The 23,187-nt window shown below is 46.9% G+C and overlaps 1 protein-coding gene across 1 annotated transcript in view; it reads left to right on the forward strand.

Annotated features, from left to right (window-relative positions):
- Positions 1-23,187, forward strand: part of LOC142575187 (uncharacterized) — a 78,554-nt gene that overhangs the window by 9,406 nt on the left and 45,961 nt on the right. Inside the window, exons 3-4 of the mRNA XM_075684296.1 lie at positions 1,942-2,219; positions 17,944-18,104. Of these exons, the coding sequence (XP_075540411.1) occupies positions 1,942-2,219; positions 17,944-18,104 (439 nt within the window). The remainder of the gene's footprint in view (positions 1-1,941; positions 2,220-17,943; positions 18,105-23,187) is intronic.

Genomic DNA, 23,187 nt, shown 5'->3' on the forward strand with positions numbered 1-23,187 from the left:
ATAATTGAATAAATGCAGGGTGTGTATACACACTACTAGTTTTTATACCAGCATCTGCATTATGCTGAATAAAGTCGGGTACAAACTCTATTAACTAGTAAACATGCTGTGAAACAAGTGTGCTGTTGGGCATTTGTTATTAGTACGTATACTCATGAGTGCATAGAATATAAAAGAGAAGCTTTCTATAAAAACCGTACTGTAGTTTTCTAGTATTCTATAAATGCATCTTTAAGCCACTATAGGCCCCAATAGCCCCACCATGTCTGCATTACACTGCTTAGGAAAACAAGGAACTTTGCGTTACCTGAATGCCCTGTTCGGAATGAGAGCTCTTACATAGCATTGAAGGCATGACAGATGAACAAAAAAGTCAGCAGACTTTGGGGATTCCTTCAGTGCTGAACTCATTTACTATGACAGCAGCAAACAATGCTGTCTTCCCGAGAACTTATTTGCGTTATGCACGCTATGCCATCCTCACACCTACTAAATTTGCTCTTATGGCGCACATGTGCCACCAGACATGGAGTCTGTGTGGAGCTCAATACCTTGCACAGATTACTAAGCCTTAACATTGCATGAAAGCACAGTGGTTAGGGTGTCCAACTCTAAAGTACACATTGTTACACATTGCTGCGAAAACATTAGTTAAATCCCAGTTGTGGGCAGTTTTGTTTTAAATAACCCAAGGGCCTATTTGGCTTTAATCGTTGCATTTTCCCGATGTTTATATTATTTAATGCGTGATGCGTTGCAACATCGTAGCTCTTACACTTATATAATGAAACCATCGAGTGTCATGTACTATTCTATCATCTCTATATGTAGGAGGTTATTCAATTGCCATTTATTGTTTGGTTACATAGGACAGAGATTTACTCACTGGTCGGCCAATATACCATGCTGTGCAAGCCAGTTAGGTGGTGCTTGGAGTGTCTGCAGTGCAGGCAGTGCATTGGCAGTCGTGGGCAAACTTTTCTATTGCCCTGTGGGGAGCTGGCTTGATGGCAACGTAATGACAAAGGCTTGACAGTGATGCCATTGTCGTTCCCACCATTGTCAGCATAACAGAAAGCGCCATATAGGCCCGTGTAAGAAACGTATCCCCAATTTGGCAGCCCAAAATTTCGAGAAAAAAAAATTCCGGTGCAGAAGCAATCGCTTTTGGTGCCCTGATACCATGCGTGCGCATCGGCGAATTTTTGTGCACTGTGTACTTCCACATGCCTCTACTAGATGGCGAGAGCTGCGCATTAACCTTTGATGCAATGGTACATCCAAGGATCCGGAGTGTGCACAAGTCAAGGCTACTTTGTCACCGTTTTGACCAAAAGGTTTGGTCCCATGCAAGGGCCGTACCTCGTCGAAATTGGGGAAAAAAAATAAGTGCAGCCCTTGCACGAGTCCACACGATAGGCACGAACAAAGCAAACCCAGTTTCAAGCTTTTAACTGCTGTTGCTGTTAAATTTTCAGATTTGTCGTAATGAATTAGTGGTACAAGTTATCCGAGCATTAGTAATCATTTGTCTTCCATAATGCATGCAGTGTTGGCTGCACCTGCTGTTTCCCTTTTTCTTCTTTTTTCATTTGCCAGACATTTTTGTACAATGAATGTGACGTAGCTGCATGTTTCATTCTGGTGTTGTTCTCCCCCCCCCCTTTTTTTTTTTCAATTTTCTCCTTCACTGGCTATAATTTTTGTACACACCTCTCTTCTAGAACTGGCAGACATAATAATAAGTTATGCCAATCCTGGGGGCAGTTACCAGCTAACTCTTTTTTCTTTTTGCCCTTGATTGTTTTATCTTTACAAACCTAATATGATGAAAAAACAGAATGCAGAGTAATAAAAAACATATTTAGTGATAAATTGAAAAGTTTGGAAATCAGTAAACCTAATATTAATAGCTCGATAATGTCTTTCTTTGGCTTGCAGGGTACAACTGTTGTGTCCTGATGTATGGCCAGACAGGCTCTGGAAAGACGTACACCATGGGCACTGATTACGATCATAGCCAAGTACCACCAGCCAACGAGGGCATCATCCCACGGGCTCTGCGAGACTTGTTTGCCTGTCTTACTAGACAGCAGGAAGGTTGCTGGACTGCAAAGGTTTCCTTCCTCGAAATCTACAATGAGAGCGTCTTTGACCTGCTGGCAACTCCAAAGGACAGAGAAGCCATCCCCATTCGTGAAGTGGGCAAAGTCATTGTGGTGGGCCAAGACCCCTTTTATTCTTTTGTTTTGTATGTTTGGTACATACTTTACTTTTCTAAGTACTACACTCATGGTGAAACACCTGGATAACCATTACTGATTGGTAATGGTATGGTCATGCGTTTTCTCAGCTGTGGCTTTGCATTGCCCTTTGAAGGGAAGAAAATGGTATATTTACTTTATAAGTTTTTCCAACCATTGAGCAAGCAGTGTAAGCAGTCTGCAAGCAGTGGTGCAATTACTGCTGGCATCACGCTTTTGATTTCATACAGCATTGCATTTCTTGTGAGCCTCTCTGGTTTCCCTGCAGTTTCTTTCCTCTGTTCTCTAGTTCTTTACTTTCCTCATGTCTTTTTCTACTGCATGTTTCTCTATGAAGGTATGCAGGAGTAGTGTTTATCGAATGCACCACAGCTAGCTAATTTATTTAGAAAAGTATTTATTGTCTTTCTGTCTGCAGTGGTAATTTTTGTACTCTTGTACAAATGTGATGTACTCTTGCTCGGTGTCGCTGTTAAGAGTCTGTAGTAACAATTATGATTCTGACAGTAGGCAGCATAAACATGATACCATTGCTATAGTAACAAATCACAGAAACAATTAATTTTTCAGCTTTTTTCATTCACCCTTTCTGACAAAGATGTTACAGCATGTACGAAAGTTGTTGGGCCATAAATTAATGCACAAGACGCAATTAACAAATGTAATTGTGCTCTTTGTAAACAGTTCCTGGTATGGCAGGGTACAATTGTTTGTGGTCTTAATCTTCTCATTAATGCTACATTCCCCTACATATGACTTGTTCAGGTAAACATGCAGTCAATTGTGCAAATGACAACCTTTTGTTTCTTAAGTTAGAAAATTTTAAAACAGCAGCAGGATACTCTAATTATGCCATGCACTCTACATTATTCCTCTGAATTGTTGTCTGCTTTACATGTCGTAGAGGAAGGTCTTTCCACTGGCGGTGTTGGTTGCCAAATCACTGATGGCACTGTATGGTATCTGTATGCCATCTTACACATATCGCTGTAAGCCTTTCTTAGGCACCTGTAGAAAGACAGTGCAAATTTTGCAGATTGAAATTGAAGTACCTAAATGTAACCACTCACAACTGAAAATAACAACTGTATAGTAGTGGGAAGATGTGCATCATGTGGGGGTCATTTCTGTGACTTGAACTGGGAATCTATCCATTAGTGTAATTTGTAGTGGTGTAATCTTGGTGGTATGATGCTAATGTTGAACATGGTAGTATAGTGCTTGTACGTGTCACGTGGCTTGTGCCGTAGGAGTACGGGCACGTAGGGACCGAGTGACAGCGGCGCTTCTTGGCTCAACAAAAAAATATGCACTCCCTTTAGGGGGCACAAATATAGTATATACACACGAAGTCACAGGTAGCGCCACATACTTGTGGCTGCACGGGCTAAACTGTGGTGGCCTCTACATCTCCCCCCCTTGAGCACCAGATGGAAGATGGAGGAATCCAAACACTTCTCAGGTTCCGCTTTACAAGTTTAAACAGTCCGGCGGAGCGACAACCCGCCCATTACACATTCATGTCCCACCATCACTGTGGTCCCTGACTGCAAGGGACTGTCCGAGGGAGACTTGGTTCCGTCGGGTTGGCACTTCCTGAAGCAGAACTGGAGGTGGTGGCTGTTGCTCTTCTGGTGGCGGTGGTTTCCGTCATGGAGCAGATGGTGCAAAAGGCACGAGGTGATGCCGGTTGTGCTGTAGGACACCACCTCACTCCGTTTCCACCACATAGCTTCTTGGTCTATGTGCCGGGCTCAAGACCGTGACCTTAGCTTGTTCGAGTAACACCCATACATGCTGACCTGTTCAGAGTGGTGGCAGGTCTCGAGCTCCGTGATGTCAGTTGTAGTTGTCAGTCAGCTTCTGCTTGTAGACTGCATCCTTGCCAATGACGTCTTTCCTTGATGGCCATTTGGGACGTAGCTGGGAGCCTTGCTTGGGAACGCTGGTTCTTAGTTGTCGTCCCGTCAACTGCTAGACCGGCCTGAAGCTGCTGACTCCTGGGGTAGCCTGGTAGCTGAGCAGGGCCAGATGAGGATCCTTTGTCTTGTGGAACAGGTCCGTGATTGTCCAAACCATTCTCTCTGCCTTTCCGTTCGATTGAGCGTAGTGCGGACTGCTGGTCGCATGGTCAAAGCCGTATGATGCTGCAAGCGCTGCAAACTCCTGCGATGAAAATGGTGGGCCATTGCCTGGCTGGCCTGACCTCTTGAGGGATTCCATGGCGGGCAAAGATGCTCTTCAGAGTGTCAGTGACTGCCTGAACCGTTGCGCTCCTCAAGGTCACCTCCTCTGGGGACCTTGAATGATAATCTACCACCAGGATGAATGTCTGGCCATTGAGATGAAACAGGTCCATGCCGAGAAATTCCCAAGGACGTCCAAGTAGGACCGTGGAGACCAGGGTATCTGCAAAGTTGACAAGGGTGGAGGCACACTGCCTTCAGTTGGTGACTAGAGGGGTGATGCCTGCCAATATGCTCAACCACCAAACTGACTCCCGAGCCAGAGCTTGGTCTTGTTGATGCCCTGATGTCCTCCGTGCAACAGTGTCAAGACCGCCAGCCAAAGGGATGAGTATCCGGGCTCCTGCCACCGAGTTGTACTTGGAGAGGTGCAGCGGCAGCTTGGACTTCTGTGGCCAGCCATGCTGGCAGAAGGAGCTGAAGGCCTTGCATCATCATCATCATCAGCCTGGTTACGCCCACTGCAGGGCAAAGGCCTCTCCCATACTTCTCCAACAAACCCGGTCATGTACTAATTGTGGCCATGTCGTCCCTGCAAACTTCTTAATCTCATCCACCCACTTAACTTTATGCCGCCCCCTGCTATGCTTCCCTTCCCTTGGAATCCAGTCCGTAACCCTTAATGACCATCGGTTATCTTCCCTCCTCATTACATGTCCTGCCCATGCCCATTTCTTTTTCTTGATTTCAAATAAGATGTCATTAACTCGTGTTTGCTCCCTCACCCAATCTGCTCTTTTCTTATCCCTTAACGTTACACCTATCATTCTTCTTTCCATAGCTCGATGCGTCGTCCTCAATTTGAGTAGAACCCTTTTCGTAAGCCTCCAGGTTTCTGCCCCGTAGGTGAGTACTGGTAAGACACAGCTATTATACACTTTTCTCTTGAGGGATAATGGTAACCTGCTGTTCATGATCTGAGAATGCCTGCCAAACGTACCCCAGCCCATTCTTATTCTTCTGATTATTTCCGTCTCATGATCCGGATCCTCCGTCACTGCCTGCCCTAAGTAGATGTACAGTAGAACCCCGCTGTTACGTTCCTCACTGCTGCGTTTTCCCGGCTGCTACGTCGTTTTCATCCGGTCCCGGCATAGCTTCCATAGGATCCAATGTATAAGGAACCCCGCTGTTACGTCGTAGCTGTGAAAACGTTCCCGCATGATACGTCGCAACTTAGCCCCCCGAACCCGCCTGGGCTAAAGTAGGCAACGCGCTCCAACCGCCATTTTGGCTTTTGACGAGTTTTGGCCGGGCTTGGCTATGGAACTGGCTGCAAGAAGCCGCACGCCAGTTCGAGAGGCCGCCATCGAATTGGCGTGCGGCTTCTTGCAGCCAGCTCCATAGCCAAGCCCGGCCAAAACTCGCCAAAAGCCAAAATGGCGGTCACATACGACGACTACGTCGCCGTAGATGTTGTTGTCGGGACGTCAGAATGTCAGAGCATCGCCGAGATCGTTGGGATCTCGGTCGCGAGTGAAGTCGCAGACTGCGATGCACGAGCCGCATGATGCCGGGGAGTTGCCAAATCGTAGCTTTCTAAAAGCCGTTGCGGCTCTGGACCTCCTCCGCAGGTACGTCGCACCTCACAGCGACGCTGACAGCAATGCGGCCTTCCAGGCTATTGAGAAACGTGTGGTGATTTCTAGCGAGCGAAAGAAACGGCAAGCCACAATTCTGGACTTTTTTTTAGGTCCTAAGCGCACTCTGTGGAAATAAACTGTCTATAGTTGAAGCTGCACTTTTTTTCATTCATTTTCGGAGCTTTCCTCACTGTTGCGTTTTCCCGGCTGTTACGTTTTTTTTCCCCGGTCCGGTGAAAAACGTATGAACGGGGTTCCACTGTATTCCCTTACCACTTCCAGTGCCTCGCTACCTATTGTAAATTGCTGTTCTCTTCCAAGACTGTTAAACATTACTTTAGTTTTCTGCAGATTAGTTTTTAGACCCACTCTTCTGCTTTGCCTCTGCAGGTCAGTGAGCATGCATTGCAATTGGTCCCCTGAGTTACTAAGCAAGGCAATATCATCAGCGAATCGCAAGTTACTAAGGTATTCTCCATTAACTTTTATCCCCAATTCTTCCCGATCCAGGTCTCTGAATACCCCCTGTTAACACGCTGTGAAGGCCTTGCACTTGCCATCAGACTCTTGTGCCTGTCGCACATCTTTTGGGCTAAGCGGCAAGACATCCGACGTGTAGCGGACCACCTGTGCTGCAAAGAGTTCCACTGTGTTTAGGGGACTGGATGCCTTCTGTGTGATGCGTGACAAGGTATCTGCAATGGTAGCAGCTTTCCCAATATGTGCAGCATCTGGAATTGGTATCACATAGTCTTCAACTGGAGTTTCTGTACACGAGGTGGCAACATGTCCAACTTAATCTTGCCAAAGAGTGAAAAACGAGCGGCAGGTGGTCTGTCTCGATGTCAGAGGTGATGCCACGGAAGAACTTGTTGAACCATTGGATAGCCCATGTCATCGCCAAAGCTTCTTTTTCTGTTTGGCTGTAATGCTCTTCGGTCTTGGTCATTGACCTCAAAGTGAATGTGACTGGGCAGTGCTTTCCAGAGAGTTGCATCTGTAGTAAGGCCATGCCGAGTCCGAATGAGCTCGCATCTGCAGAAACTTTAGTAGTGTACAACTAGTGGTACTTGGCTGTGCACCGGTCTGACGTTGAGAGTTCCTTGATTTTCTCGAATGCTGCACTTTGTTCATGCTGCCACACACAACTAGCAGACCTGTTCAGCAGGGCCCTGATGGGCGCTGTGATGTCCAAGATATGTGGCAAGAATCTGCAGAGATCATTATCCATTCTTAGCAGTCGTCTGACACCAGAGATGTCTGTTGGAGCTTCCATGGCTTTGACTGTCTCGACCTTGCCTGGATCTGGCCTGATGCCCTGCGCTGAGATGACGACTCCGAGGAAGGAGACTTCAGATACCCCAAAACGACACTTGTCCCGGTTCAACGTGATGCCTGCTTTTGCAATGCGAGACAGCACCTGACTCAGTCTGGCGTCATGTTCCTGGCGGGCGCGCCCAAAGACGAAAATGTCATCCGTCATATTGGCGACTCCTTCTTGGCTCTCCAGGATTCTGGCCATATGTTTTTAGAAGTACTCTGGCGTGGAGGGGATGCCAAAGGGGAGCCGGCAAAAGCAGTATCAGCCAAATGGGGTGATGAACGTTGTTAAGCTCTTTGGAGTTCACAGAGAGCTTCACCTGGTGGAAGCTCGTGGTCGCGTCCAGCTTAGAAAAAGTTGTGTAGCTGACGAGGCTCAATACTTGCTCAACAGTTTGTAGAATGTGGCATTTCTAGAGGACGACCTTGTTTAGCTGGGTCAAGTCCGTGCACAGATAGTAGAAACCATAATCTTTCTGGACGGTGGTGAGACTGGAGCACCACAGTTAGGGTGGCTAGAATTGGGAGATGTGAAAAGCAGCTATGGAAACTTGTTCCCAAAGCGCACCAGTGCTGCATGTGGTGCTTTACACAAGGGTGCTGCCAGAGTGGAGCAGACTGCGTACAGTGTAGCGCTGCTCATGCTTGAGGAATCTCGCTTGTGCTACTTTGCGCGCAAGTTTTGAGCATTAAGCATTTTTTTCTTCTTGATTGTGTGCACTAACATATGGCATACTCCAATCATGCAGCTTATTCTTCTTTTCTGATGTCTGTGAAAGCATTTGCGTCGAGAGGGAATCAGAGTGAGACGTGGTTCTCACCAGCAAGAAACTGGATAGGCTGACGTGGTTTGACATGGCAAAAGAACACCTGATTTAGGAGAGAAAGTACATCAGAGCTCCACATTCATTCAGCTTGTGTTAGATCCTGTTGTTCAGATCTTCCTTTCGTGTGCAGAATTGTCAGAACTTGGAGCTTTCTTTACATTCCACCACGATTCCAATGTAACACATTTAGCCAAGAGTCGAATGCACTGCCTGTTCCTTTCTTTTTCTCCTGCGGAGAGGCTTTTGCTGGCAAATTTGGGGGCATATTGGTTTTATTGATGAGGCAAGCTGCCTTGCATCGTTCAGTACTGATACACAGAATCCGCTTCCTTGCGACATAGCCCACTGTGTAATAGACTAGGCTGAATTCTCTTCAAGTTGCCTGTCAGCTCTCAATATTGCACGAGCCCACTTTTGAAACACATCTTTCACTCTTAAAACAGTTGCACTATTTGGAGTGTATATTTGTCCCAGAGCACGGTGTAAGAGTAGGTTAGGTGAGGGAACGGCGCGGGCGCGCCGCTACGCAGAAAGGAGGTCGGAGCATTCTGCTTACACGGCGGTCAACAGAGGGCGCTACTGACTGTTCCCCGGGTCTCCCGCTTTCGCCTTCGCGCCATTCGATTGTTTTTGTCTGCTTGGGCTTGTCCCTGCTTTCGCACGCGCGCTTAGTCAGATCTAACTCTCGGATCGACTTATTCTATGTGGCTGTGCGATGGTGAAGTGCTTCGTGCCATTTTGTATACAAATTGTGTAAGGAGAAGTACTCGCTTTTCAAGCCGCCCCAGGATGACGCAAGGCTCGAAGCGTGGTGGCGAGCAATACCTCGCGTGGACCGTGTACTAAAAAGTACAGATCGTGTTTGCGAAAGGCATTTTGCTCCCCACTTCATCTTGAAGACGTGGTCAGCGGAAGTTGATGGCCACGTGTTAATGTCCGGCGAGAGAAGAGCGGGTCTCACAAAAGATGCCATTCCATCTATATTCGAAGGGGCGCCGAGCTACCTTTCAAAACGGACCAAGAGCCCTCGCAAGACAGCGAAGTGACCATCTGGTTGTGTAGCCTCTTGTTCAGCCTCTCAATAGAGCACCAGCGTAGTTGGATCAAGACTGCTCGCCGACACGACTCAACCTGTGTCCTCATCCGATGAAAGCGACTGCGTTGCGAAGACCTGCAAGGCCTCGCCGTTTGAAACACTCTTCAACGAAGCGGGCAGCATTTGCTTACCTCAGCATTCATGGGCAGCACATCGCACCGACATTGAAGGGGTGAGAGACATTGTGTTTATTGTCGCACAGGTAATTACACAGGCAAAGGGACGGTTCTTCCGTAATTTTCAATAGAAAGACTTTGCATGTGAAGAGTGACCTCACAGTTGAGGTGCATGTCTTTGGCAGGCCCATTGATTGTGCTGCTGTTGGTGTAAATTCGTTTGCCACGTCGCCATCTGATATCAAAGTCATGCTCCAAACCATTGATAGCCTTAACGTGTGCCGGGGAGGGCCGAGTTTAAAGGACTTCCCGAGTGTGCATCCGGAGTGTGCTTCGGTAGACTCCCAGAAGAGCTGGAGACACAACAAGTGCCTACTACTATTGCCTGGAGGAGCCATATGTCATCACTGCAGCGGTCTCGCTGACACCTTGAGGTTGCACGCCGAACGCCAAGCTGCGAGAGCGAAAGAGGAGCGACCATGGAAACGCATCAGGCTTTCCGTGCAGCCTTCCCAGCAGGAAAAGCTCAAAGCTTTGCGCCGGGCAAAATCAGCGCTCCAGCAGTCACGAGCGCGACTTATTAAGCGCAACAAACAGTTGATCAAGCAGATACAGGACACCAGGACAGAGCTAACAAAATTGCAGGATGAAGACGTCAAAGATAAACTCCAGGCACTGGATATGCCACCAGCGCAGCTGCTTTTGTTAGAGGAATGCATTTCAGCTGCCAAGAGCACAACAAAAAGAAACCGGCGATACACAGAGGACTGGATTCTCTTGTGTCTCCTTCTACACATACGCAGCCCTGCTACGTACTCTTTTTTTGCGAAGCAATGACATTTTGCCTTTGCCATGTGTTAGTACTGTAAGGAAGTACATCAGCATGGTGGGCTTGAAATGTGGTTTCGATGAAAACTTCTTCCAAGCCTTGAAGCTGAAAGTCTCTAAGAAAACTCCCTTTCGTCGCCGAGAAATGCTGATAACGGATGAAATTCAAGTGAGAAAAGAAATGGCTGTAAACTCAAAAACGATGACCTACGCTGGTCTCGTCGATCATGGGGAGAGAGAAAATCAAAGCAGTGAGCTGGCGGATCATGGTCTTGTTTTTGCTTTTTCTCCTTTCGGAGAAAATTATTTACAGCCGGTGGCTGTGTTTGCATCGAAAGGGTCAACAAAGGGAACGCTCCTTGCTCAGCTCTTGATTCAGTGTATTGTACATTTAGAGAAAGCCGGCTTGTTTGTCGACGGAGTTGTGTGCGACGGCGCTTCCACGAACCGCGCGATGTGGAAACAGCTCGGCATCAGTGGAATACTCGGACAAGTGGTCAACTGCTTTGAGCACCCAACGGACACTTCAAGAAAGGTATGCGTTTTTTCCGACGCACCCCATCTCTTTAAGTGCATTAGGAACTGTCTGCACGACAAGAAAGTTCTCAAAGAAGATGGCCACTTTATTAGATGGTCGTGCTACGACGCTGTGTTTGTTGCCGACAGCAAGAACACTGGTGCGCTTCGAGTCTGCCCCAAGCTTACTTATAACCATGTAAACCCGTCGAACATGCTGAAGATGAGGGTAAAGCTGGCCACACAGCTTTTCAGCAATTCTGTTGCCAAAGGAATCATGTTTTATGCACGCAGAGGTGCGCCAAGGTTGGCTGATGCGGAACCGACAGCTAAATTTACACTTTTTTTGAACGACCTGTTCGACGCTCTAAACCGCTGGTACCCTGCAGAGGGCATTCGACCAGGAAGCAGAGATTTCACTACTCTCTAAACTGCATCTGAACGGCTTGACTCATGGGAACAACAGGTTGTAAACAGTGACATTCCAAAAGACCTCTTTTTGACCCAGTCGACTACCGAAGGTTTGCGCGTTACGCTGAAATCTGTCCAACAACTTTCTACCTGCCTTCTAAAGGACTGCGGTTTCAAGTACGTGTTGTCGGCCAAAATGAACCAGGACCCCTTAGAATGCTTTTTCGGAATAATCAGACAGGCGGGAGGTCAAAATGAACATCCGACCTTTCCCACATTCTTGCAGTTATACCGCATGCTAAGCATGTATTCTTTGTTAAAACCTCCGCAGTTTGGAACGTTTGGAAACTGTGCAGCGCCTGATAACAGTCAGGCTGCCATTGTTACTCTGGCAGATTTAAGGGGGATATATCAGAGTTCAGGTATGGAGCAGCCAAAAAAAACTGCAAGAATTAAAGCAGAAGCTTGATGGGCTGATCGACGAAGGCAGCTGGGAATGTGATGACATATTTGAGCTAAACGACTGCGACGCAGACGTTGTAGACTGCATTGTGTACTACGTCACTGGCTTTGTCTCAAGAAAACTCGCAAATGAGGCCTCCTGTACGATTTGCAAGGAGGCGCTTGAGGGAACAAAAGGGATCGCAAACGTGCCTGAAGCCGACCTGGTGAATTTAAAAACGAGAAGCAGGCTGACGCACCCGAATATCCATCTTTTTGATCTCTTCAAATAATGTGAGCAGAAGTTTGAAAAATATGCGAGTGACAGGCATGCGTTCGATAGGACAATTGATGCCGTTCTGGAAAAGTTCCAGTTTACATTTCCATGCAGTCTTCACAAAGAAGACATGCTTGCGAAACTGATCCACTACTACGTGTGCTTGCGTATGCGTCAATACTGCAGGCAGTTGAAAAGCCAGAAAGACAAAAAGAGTCAGAACTTGCGAAAATTGTCAAAAGTTGTGTGAGCCCGTGGTTCGAAGCGACTGCATGAGCGCTGAAATTTACTTTGCCGTGCCATATTTTCCCTCACTTTATTCTCCCACATTAACCAGTTGTTTCCGGACTTGTGCTTCTGTCAGAATTGTTCAATAAATTTCGAAGAGCTTTGACTTTCATGGAGTGAAGCGTCTTCATGATTTTTGCGGGGCGAGTATGGATATAATTCATGTTATCATAATGTCACGCTAACATCCGAGGCGGTGCGCCCGTGTATCTTTTCGGCATTGGTATGGGTCTTTTCCTTGCACAGGGTAATGTTCGGCAATATATAATAACAGGCAGAGTTAGTACGAAGCCTGCAATGCGAAATAAAAGACAGTGTTTTATTAAACACATGTGCATTCCATCAACGCCACGTCGCGCTAGGCCCTCGTATACTGATTTCGACGCTTTGTTTAGAAGAGGTTATATGTTTTTGTGTAAATAAAGGACACTTTACATCCCCAAAGTAGAATACCAGAGGAGGAAATCTTAAGGCCAGTTAACCACGCAGTTCAAGGAAATACAGGCCCAACGCAACGTATAGCGCTCGTGCCGGTGTGGCCCGGTCGCTCGCGGAGCGGGGAAAAGTTGGTCGCGCCATCTGTCGGCTGCCTCCAAAAGTAGAATGTTATGACAGGGCGCTGGGCGCGGGCGTTCTCTCACCTAAACTACTCTTACACCGTGTCCCAGAGCAATAATAATCTGCTTTGCTTGTGTTTCCTTTCTTGACGATGCTATGCTCGCTACTTTCGTGTCGAGAACGCTGTGTCACGCTGATAACGCGCATGCTGTTTGTTACTTGGAAACTATTGCCAGGCTCACAGTATTAAGGAAAGGAAATGTGAGCAAGACGGATGATGATTATCACTCTTAAAAAGTTTGCACCCTTTGGGGCTTATCTTCTCCCACAACGATAATCATTTTCTGCCTTGCTTGCATTTCCTTTCTTGAAAACTCTGCGCTTGCTACTTTCCTGTTGAGAATGCTGTGTCACGCTGATAATGCACAAGCCTTTCGAGATAGGGAAATACCCGGCTCGCAGCGTTAAAGAAAGGAAATGAGGGCAAGACAGATGAAGATTATTGTTGTGAGACAAGATACGCCCCAAAAGGTGCAAACTTCTTCAAGAGTGTTACACACCGGTAATCGGAACAATACTTTTTTGGTGGCTGACCTGCACCCAGAGTTGCAGCTAGGAATAAAGCACCAGCTTTTGTTTCATAGAGCATCTTTACCACAAAAGTGCATGAGCTGCGTAAAATAAAGACCGCGCAAATGATAAAGAAAAACAATGCAGCAGCACCCCCATGATGATGCCGATCCTACGAGGAATCTGCTACGGCGGTGGCGTCACGGCCCAGTGCCCTCTGCAGCAGAACCCCTAGCGGCAGCGGCATGCTGAGGGACCCTTTCTGGCAAGCAAAACGCGCTGCGCTTTTCACACCTCCCCATTTTAGCTGCCCTACCACAGTGTTGGCTTGTCGACCTTGCGGATTACACTTCCACTCTCACTTCACACTTCACACTTCCGCTTAAGATTCCTTAAGTGACATACTTCAGCAAAGTGGCCTTTCTTTTTGCAGAAGTTGCAGGCGGAGTGTCATGCCAGGCAGCTCGAACGTGGATGAGGCATGCGGCTGCAGAATTCGCATGTGGATGGCCTGCATAAGCACTCTGCTTTCGGGTGCGGCGAATGAGGCTTTGCGCTGTCGAGGTGCAGCTCACAGGAGTGCTTGGTGCGGTTTTGGGAGAACATTTTATTCTTGTTGGCGTCTTCGGATTGACAGGCGTGTGTTCAGGCCTCCTTGAGTGTCACCTTGCGTTTCGGCACAGCTGGTCCAAGAGACAGGAGTCGCAGAGGCCCACGATGAACCGGTCATGTACAAACCTTTGCTCCACATCAGCTCAGGAATAGTTGCAGTGCTGCGCCATCCTGCACAGTTCCACGTAGTATGTGTCGATGCTTTCTTCGGGCAGATGAACACGCCCATAGAGCTGTGACGAGTCATAGAGCTTGTTTGCCGGGTGCACGAAGTGGTCAGTGAAGCAGGCAGCAGTCACTTGGTATGAGGCAAGCGAAGGGGCGTCGAGCGAGGTGGTCTCAAGAAGTGGTCGGGCATCTGGGCCCATGCTGCTCAACAGAGAGTGTACCTGCATGTCTTCTGATGCTTGTCAGTCCTGAAACCGTCGCGTAGTCTTCATAGCGGCTGAGCCATGTCGGCCAAGTTCCTGGGTTCGCGAAGTCGAATGGTGCTGTTGGATGCAAGTTGAATCCAAACATTTTCGGCAGCGCGCTAGTTTCAAGGGACATCATGGTGTTGTTCTCTTGTGGTGTCGTTCTGTCGTTTGGCCTTGGGTTGGGGGTGTTACTGTTCACTACTGACACCATGTCTCGTGGCTTGTGCTTTGGAAGCATGGGCACGCAGGGACCGAGTGACACAGAGGTGCTTCTCAGCTTAACAAAAAGAGCACACCCCGTTTATTGGCACATATATATATATATATATATATATATATATATATATATATATATATATATATATATATACACACACACACACACACACACACTCGCAAAGTAACAGGTGGTGCATGTGCTGGTGGCAGCCTAACTCATGGGATAAATTGTGGTGACCTCTTGCAGTATGTAGTTGTATATTAGCAGAGACAGAATGGAAAAGTTGTGATATAGTAATGATTAGTTTTGTGTCAGAAAGTTCATTTTATTACCAGTCTCACAGAGCAAAATGATTTTTGAGGTGCTGCACTTTCCAAATTTGTTCAAAGCCACTGTTCTGGCTTTGGCATTGTGCTGCTATACTCGAGGTCACGGGATCAAGTCCTGTCATGGCAGCCACGTTTTGACAGAGGCGAAGTGCAAAAATGCCTGTGTATCGTGCATTGGGTGCATCTTAAAGAGCCCCAAGTCGTCAGAATTAATCTGGACTCCTCCACATCGGCATTCTGCAAAATCATATTGTGGTTCTGTCACATAAAGCCCGAGAACTTACTTAATTGATTTTGTTCTTGGGTTGATGCAAGTAGCCTCCTTTGTTTTTAATAATCATGGTCATGCCTTCGGGCAGACTGTGTTAAAAGGATATGCAGAAAGATGACAGCAGTACTGAAATGCTGTGAACCAGTAGTGCTGCAGGCCTGAATTAAAAGAAGCTCATGACATGATCGGCATGACAAAATTGAACATGTGCACTGTGTTCTTGTATGTTGTTTTTTATCTGTACTTACTTTTCAGTTTAAATTTATAAAGTCAACTCTCATTAATTTGACTTCTGTTAATTAGACTTTAGCTTAATTAGAATGTGCTGATAAGTCCTGGAAGAGAACCATATCCGGTTGCTATGGAAGAAAAACTACTGAATTTACTTGATCCTAAGCACCCACTTTTTTTCACGATCGCGATGCCCAAAGTGAGGTGTGGGGGGCGGGGGGGGGGAGGTGCTTAGAGTTGAAAAATCTAAAATGACCCCCCCCCCCCTTCTTGATGCCCGCGAAACTTGCCGAGTGCTACCAATACCAAGTCCACGTGACAACACACTGATAAAGTTATCGGGGTCACTTCCGGCCAGTTTTGGGGAGTGGCTTCGTTTTTGGAGTTCTGTGCTGCCATCTGTCGCGTAGCATTGGAACGCAGCAACGCAAAACACGGCTGCCTGGATCGGCGCGTGGTGGTGGGGAACCACCACTTCCGCACGCGCCGATGCAGGCGGCCGTGCTCAAGGAGCCGGAGATACACCACTGATGCCGTGCCGCCACGGGATTTCGACAGCTCTGGCTCGACCACAGGATGAGCAAGCACGCTTGGCAGCCTTAGCTACGTGCTCTTTCTCGCAAAAAAGGGGGTGCTTAGATTCGCATGCAAACTTTTTTCGACATTTTTTTGTGGAAATAGCGGGGTGTGCTTAGAATTGCGAAAATATGGTAGTATAGTTTGAACATGAGAGCTTGCCACTTGGGTTATTTCAACCCACATCAGTGCCCCTTCACTGGTGCAAAGCCTTTGCTAAAAGCTTGAAGACAAAATAAATTCAGTAGACAATGCTACTGCTTCTCTAGCATGCTTTTCTATGGAAACATTTAGTTAACAACGCTCATTGCACCCCTGAATTCATTCGGTCTTGCTTGTTTTGTGTTATGTCATGACCCCATGTTGAGTCATCTGCCTTGTCTATTTTTAAGATTACGTTTAAGTATGTTGGCACTCTTCGCAGCGTTCTGGTTTAGTCACACTTAGAGCAAGGAGAGAAGTAATAATAAATAATAAAAAAAATATTGCAGACTATTTCGAGCTAGAAAACATTTGAATTCGTTCGTTTTGCTGCCGTTTGTTAATTCAACCAAATATTGGCTGTCCCTCAAAGGTTGAATCAGTGGGAGTCGACTGTACTACAAAGTACAAAATGCAAGATAATTCAAAGATAGAAAACATGGCTTCTTCTTGCATTACTTACACAGTCAGCGCTCAATTTTTCGGACTCCCTAGTGAATGTGAAAGCGTCCCAAAAATCGGCCAGTCTGAAAAAAACTGATGCGCGCCGTTAACTGCCCTCGAGGTTCAGATCACTGCAGCCACGTACGAATTAGCTTCAAAAGCCTCCCAGTACAATTATTAGGTGTCTTGGTGCTCGTACTGTCACAAGAGATGGTGGGTACACGCATGTGTAATTAAGGAACACATTTTACATCCCATGACAGTGGCCCTTCTGCACTCTTAGCATGCTTCACCGCAATACATCGCATATGTTTGACAATGTAACACCGCTGTATTATGCAACGCTTCAAACCCTTATCACTCTTTCCTTTCGACGCCATCAGTTAGGATGACAAAGATGGAGTCAGCGCCATTGCTCACAGCGGCGGATCCCTTAAATGAAAAACACAGCCCTAAACAGCAGTAAGTGATATCGAACATTAAAGCAACTAGGCCTAATGAAGGCACAAAACTACTACCACAACTACCACTGTATGGGTGGGCGAGAGGGGTGGTTCGAAGCTGCAAGATAATTAACATGGAAGCAGTGCTGACTTCAAAAAATGCCATTCTGGACCTGTGGTCATGGCAAAAGGTAAGAAAAATCAGAAGGCAAAGAGTTTCAGCATCTGAAATTTCAGACGTTCTTATATATAGACTTTATTGGGTGGCTTATTGGCTCTATATGGCAGCACCATGAAGGCATCTGAATTATCACGTATGTCCGAAAAATTGATCGTTGACTTTAAATGTACTTATTTGCAGCTAAAGATTTTATGCACAGCACACAAGGACGAATAATCATAATACATGTGAGTTGACAATAGTTCAAATTGACAGACAAAAGAATTATAATTATTTGTGATCTGACGAGATATCTTTTTTTCTTAATAAGAAAGTTCCAGAAAGTGCTAAAGTTGACATGGAGTGTACTATTTTCTTGAGAAGTGATTTCCTTGAAGGATTAAAAAGAAGTTAAGAACTGGAGTGGTAGTGTAAGTGGCTATATTGGCCAGTCCAGTGATGGAAATGGAGTGGGGCAGGCCATGTAATGCATAGAACTGATAACTGTTGGTCTGTTAGTCACAGAATCGTTATCAAGTGAGGTAAAACATAGAAGGGAACAGCAGATCTGGTGTAATGAGATTAGGAAATTTGCAGTCTTAGGATGGCATCAGCTGACTCAAGATGGAGGTGATTGGGTAGGGAGAAGGTTTTGTCCTGCACTGGACATAAAGCGATGTTCTTTTGTAATGGGTGCAGCTGAAAGGCCTGGTGCACCAGGTTGTGGAGAGCCCGGAGGAGGCCCTGCGATGCTTGGCACAAGGCTGCCGCAACAGAAGCACAGGTGCCACTCTGCTCAACAGCTGCTCGAGCCGCTCGCACGCCATCTTCAGCATCCACCTGCAGGGACAGGTTGAGGGGTGAGTCAGTAGCAGCAGCCTTTGTTTCTTGAGCTACCTGGTTAAACACTGAAACATCAATGCAATGCGTTTAAGTTGACGAGGAAGAAGCCATCGGCTAGTCAAGCAATGCAAGCTAAACACAAGTAGTGTATTAAAAGGCGATGTATCTATAACCACACAACTCTACACAGATGTAAATCTAGAAATGTAGTATGAGAACTAGAACTCCCACAGTTATTATATGGCATTATCAAAGAAAAAAAAAGCTGAAAAGTGTGAGCATAATGTACACAAAGTGTAAAAACTGAAAGAAAGGTGGTTCATTGCATATAAATCAAAGTGTTGCTTTAGGAAAAGGAATTACGTTTTCTTGCCCCACTCCAGATAAACGATGAAAGAAAGAGAGTAAGGAAAGCAATGAAGTTAATGTTTGCAACAAGCAGCGGGGTATGAACCAGCAATGAAAAGTATATTTTGAAGGATATGTCAAAGGTGTATCCACTTTATTTCCTCTGCTTCAATGGCTCTCGCAGTTCCTAATGCACAAGCAATAAAAACAGACAGAGGTAACATTGCAGCAACGCTAGGCCTAGCTGCTCCGACATTCGCTACCAAGCTTCTCGATGTCCCGTGCCATGCATTTCATTGAAAAAAATTCGCCACTACCAGCAATGGCGTTGATTCCACCTTTGTAATCCTTGCCAGTGGCTTCGAAGCTGGGAAAACGCGGTGCATTGCATAATGCCACTTTCTGAAAGTCAGCTTCGTCTCAATAGGCGGCGAAGCATACCAAGTGTGGGAAGTGGCAATTGTCATGGGACCTACCAGTAGTCTGTATTTCTTAAATGCCAACCGCAACAAGATTTCACTTGGGCTGAATTTAATGTATACCCTATTTACTTGAATCTAGGCCGACCCCGATTCTAAGCCGACCCCCTAAAGTCCGAAGCCAACAAAAAAATATATATATTACCTCAACTGTAGGCCGAACAAAAAAAGCGAGGAGAGCGTTCACAAAATGCAAACAGCATTTATTGAATCTGAGCATGCAGAGCTCATTCAACATCGGTGTCGCTGCTAAACTTGTTGCTGTGTTCCTTGTCACTGTCACGTTCAAACAGTGCACTATCTTCGGTAACGTCAAGCGCACTAGATATGCTGCACTTTTTAAAGGCGTGCACGATCAAAGTACCTGGGATGTCGTCCCACACTGCAGCTACCCAGCTCGCAAGCTGCGATAGCGATGCACGTTTGATGCGGCCCATTGCCGTTAGCATGTGGTCTTCGTCAGTCAACCAGTCCGTGTAATATTTCCGCAGACGATTTTTGAAAAGTTCTTTGATGTTGACATCAAGTGGCTGCAACTGGCCCGTCATGCTGCCCGGTATGACAGCGAGGTCTATGTTCGCTTGGGCGAGCGCAGCCTTCACGTTGTCGGTCAAGTGCCCACGGTAAGAGTCGACGACACGGAGCAAGTTCTTTGTCAAAAGGGCTCCTGGATGCCGTCACCACACAATCTTAACCCACTCTTCCACCATCGCACCCGTCATCCACCCGTTCTCATTTGCCCACACAATGACATTTCTTGGGAAAGTTTCTCTAGCAGGCAGTGTCTTCCTTTTAAATATCATATAAGGAGGGAGTTTATGTCCATCAGCTGTGCAGCACAACATCACAGTTGCGCACTGCTTCTCGTAGCCTGAAGAGCGCACCTTCACCACTTGGCACCCTTTTCATACACGGTGTACACCACTGGCATATCAAAATACACAGCCGTCTGGTCGGCGTTGCTGATTTGCCCAAGGTTGTAGCCTGCTGCTTCTTTCTTTCGCAGCACGTAAAGCTGAAAAGCTATCAGATTTTCTTCGAAATTGCTTGGCAGCTTCTGGGTGATTGAAGTGCGACGTCGGAGGCTGAAACCGAAGCGCTTCATGAATTTCTGAAGCCAGCTCTGGCTGGCTTTGAAATCCTTTGGCGTTGGGCCTCGCTCCCTCGAAAGTTCCCTAGCTTTCGCTTGGAGCACTTCTGTTGTCACTGGAAGGGCAGCTGCTCTCTGCATCCGAACAAAGTCGGCCAAAACTGTTTCCACTTTGTGGTTACGGCTTTTCTTTGGTCAACTAAATGCCATCCTCGATGCGGTGCACGCAAAAAAATGCTGTTGTTGTCCCCTCCAACGATGGACGTTTTTCTCGTCGACGCCGAAGTCCCGCCTGGCTTGAAGGTTCAACGATGCCTGCAATGACGATCTTCGGCAATGCTCGCTCATCATTTACGAGTTGACAGGTGTCTCTCTTGGCGTGCGTTCTCCCTGTTGCGCTCGCGATTTGAGCTGTTGCTAGAATGCTGATGCGTTGCATGGCCGTCGGAGTTCAAATACATACTCGAACACGAGCCCTGGCTGAGCAGTAAAGGAAGGCCGAACACATCTTCCCTATCCCAGCTTTCAGTGCACAAGCATGCGCAGTGGCACGGCAGGCAAGTGCGACATGGACCAGCCAACACGCACAAGGTTCGTAAACTGCAGTTGACAAAGCTGCACAAGCTCCATTTCAACAGCATAGTCACTTACTCATCAAGATCTGCTTAGCGAAAGCTTTCTCGGAGTGACTATAAGTACTGTAAGCCACAGCGGCACGAAAACCAAACGCAAGTTGTATCTAGGGGCAATATTCTTGAGCGCTCATTTCCGGTAGTACATTATCTTCGAGACATTTCACATGTCTACATCGGACGCGTCGAAGTAGGCAAACAAAACCCTTTCTGACAGTGCCAGAAACAAGCAGGAAGCATATGCTGCTTTCGTCACGAAGAACGCGATGGAGCAGCCATGGTGTAGCTGTGGCGGCATGCCAGGCAGGAATGTAGTGCCGCCAGAACGAAATGGGCAAGGCTTTATTACGGCTGTAGTCCTGTCTCTCTGGCTGTGAGTTTTGCGCACATAGCACTGACCCCTCTAGCCCGGCCATGCTGAGCTTCAGCTACTTATCATCATTTTCTACAGATGGCGATAGTTGTTTGATTGGTCGACGAGTCCAACATTTACAGTGTGCCAGGCAGTGGTCGGTGAAGTCAGATTCATCATGCCACAGATACTAAGATAGCTAAAATTTTACCCTGTGCTGCTGACAGCAGTGTGGTGATCAGTTGTTGCCACAGCGCAAGCGCACAAGTGCACGGAGAGCGAGCACTTCTTTGTTTTTCAAATGTCCACACGCAACACGCTCGCTTCAGTGAACCCGAACTGTACATAGGCCAGCATGCTGCTGTTCAGCCAAGCTAGCGCACCATGCACCCGGTTCCAGTGGCTCATGCATGCGATAGGACATGTTCTATTCCTGCACCAGCCACACTAGACTCCAGAGCGTCTAATGTCCACCAATGCAGTGTAACTTCACCATGCATGGATCGCATCCGCATTAAGCCGGACTAGTATATCCGTGCCTTTAGCTTGGCCACCCCAGTGCGCTCTCCTTCAAGCGGAGGCAAGATCAAGAATAGCAGCTGGACTCTGAGAATACTTCACATTGAAGGAACATCGCAAGCATGTAACAGCATTGGCACAGCGTACGAAGCAGCTAACAAGTCTACTAACTCTGTGGCTAGCAGACATGCAGGACATGTTCGCTGATACACGGAAACGGTATACAGGCAAGGGACGCAGACGACCCAGGTGCTGGTTCTTTACAGTCTGCATAGTACTTCATTTCCGGCAACTGGTAATGGCGGCATTTTCTTTTCCAGTCTGTTTCATGCATGGAAGGAGTGGTCTACCATATTCCTTTAGACTACAAGAAGGAATACATATATTGGACGGAAGGGAAGATGCCTCAATGATCACTTACGGGAACATTAGAACAATTTTAGCAATCTGGTAAAGATTGGTCATCTAGCGTTATGATCGGCCTGCAGCGGTAGTGACCTTCGAACCTCTCCCAGCCCACTGCGACGAATCACTTCATGAGGACAACAATGCGCCTCCTTCAGACAGCCCCAGGGCACCAAGAAGGCTAGCCACATTAGGCAGATAGAGTATTGTTAGTTGGTTCGCTGTCGCCTTCATGGTGTAATTGGAGCAAGAGAATTCCTGGAAAAGGGTGTTTTACGGCACTTTCTCATGGCTCCCAGTAATCGTCACAGTCATTTTATAGACACGCCAGCATGAGTCAAGCGTGACAACCCCCGTCTTTTAGGTCCCTCTCCGCTCGGTGTGATCAGTGTTAGGTCCCTCTCCGCTCGGTGTGTTCAGTGAAACAAAAGTACAGAAGAGTGAACCCTTGCCCTTAAAGGCAACCTGCTTTTGAGGGTGGGTCGACTTTGATGTCTGGTGTCGATGACTTTGAACGCTCAGACTGGACGAAGGTTGGACGGCAGGGAGGACAAAGGGGACTTAAGCAGCCGTTTTCAGCTCATTGTTGTGCTTTGTTTCTCACTCATGCTAGACTGATGAAATGTAACATTCTCCACCCTTCATGTAGATATTGTAAATAAATCCTGTACGCCTCGTTCTCGATGAGAACAAGTTCCGCCCTTCAACAACGTCCTTAGCGTGGATGAGTTGGACGACGACATGGGCCAGCTACCTTTTATTACATGCCCAACTCCAACTTTTACACCACACACTTCTTGCGTTGTAGCTATAAATGCTTCTTTGACAAAACAAGTAGTATCCAGAAACTTGGATCAAGTGACTCTGGAGATTATCGAGGCGTTCGAAATTATTAGAAGCAATGACTCTAAGTTGCCCATCTCTTTCGTTGTCAAAAAAAGAACGATTATTTCTATCGTGATAGCGGCTTGTCATGGATGATTATGCCGAAAAGTGATCTGTGCTGTGACAGTTGCTTTTTCTTCCTGCTGAACCGTGGTATACATGTGTTAACCATGTCCAATAAAAACTCAGTTGTTAGTAGCGCTGTGCCTTCGTCCCCTTCTGTTGTCCTATGTGCTCTCTTGCGCTTAACCTCAAGATATGCGGTATCAACTAGCTCATCACTCTGTTCTTCTGCCCTACTTAGGCCACTATTGCACGTGATGAGGCCGCTTGAGTTCAAATACATTGAGAATGTTGCCCCCAAAGCACAAGAAGCGTTTGTCGGGGGGA

This window comes from Dermacentor variabilis, chromosome 3 (assembly GCF_050947875.1).
Source record: "Dermacentor variabilis isolate Ectoservices chromosome 3, ASM5094787v1, whole genome shotgun sequence".
Taxonomy (NCBI): Eukaryota; Metazoa; Arthropoda; class Arachnida; order Ixodida; family Ixodidae; genus Dermacentor; species Dermacentor variabilis.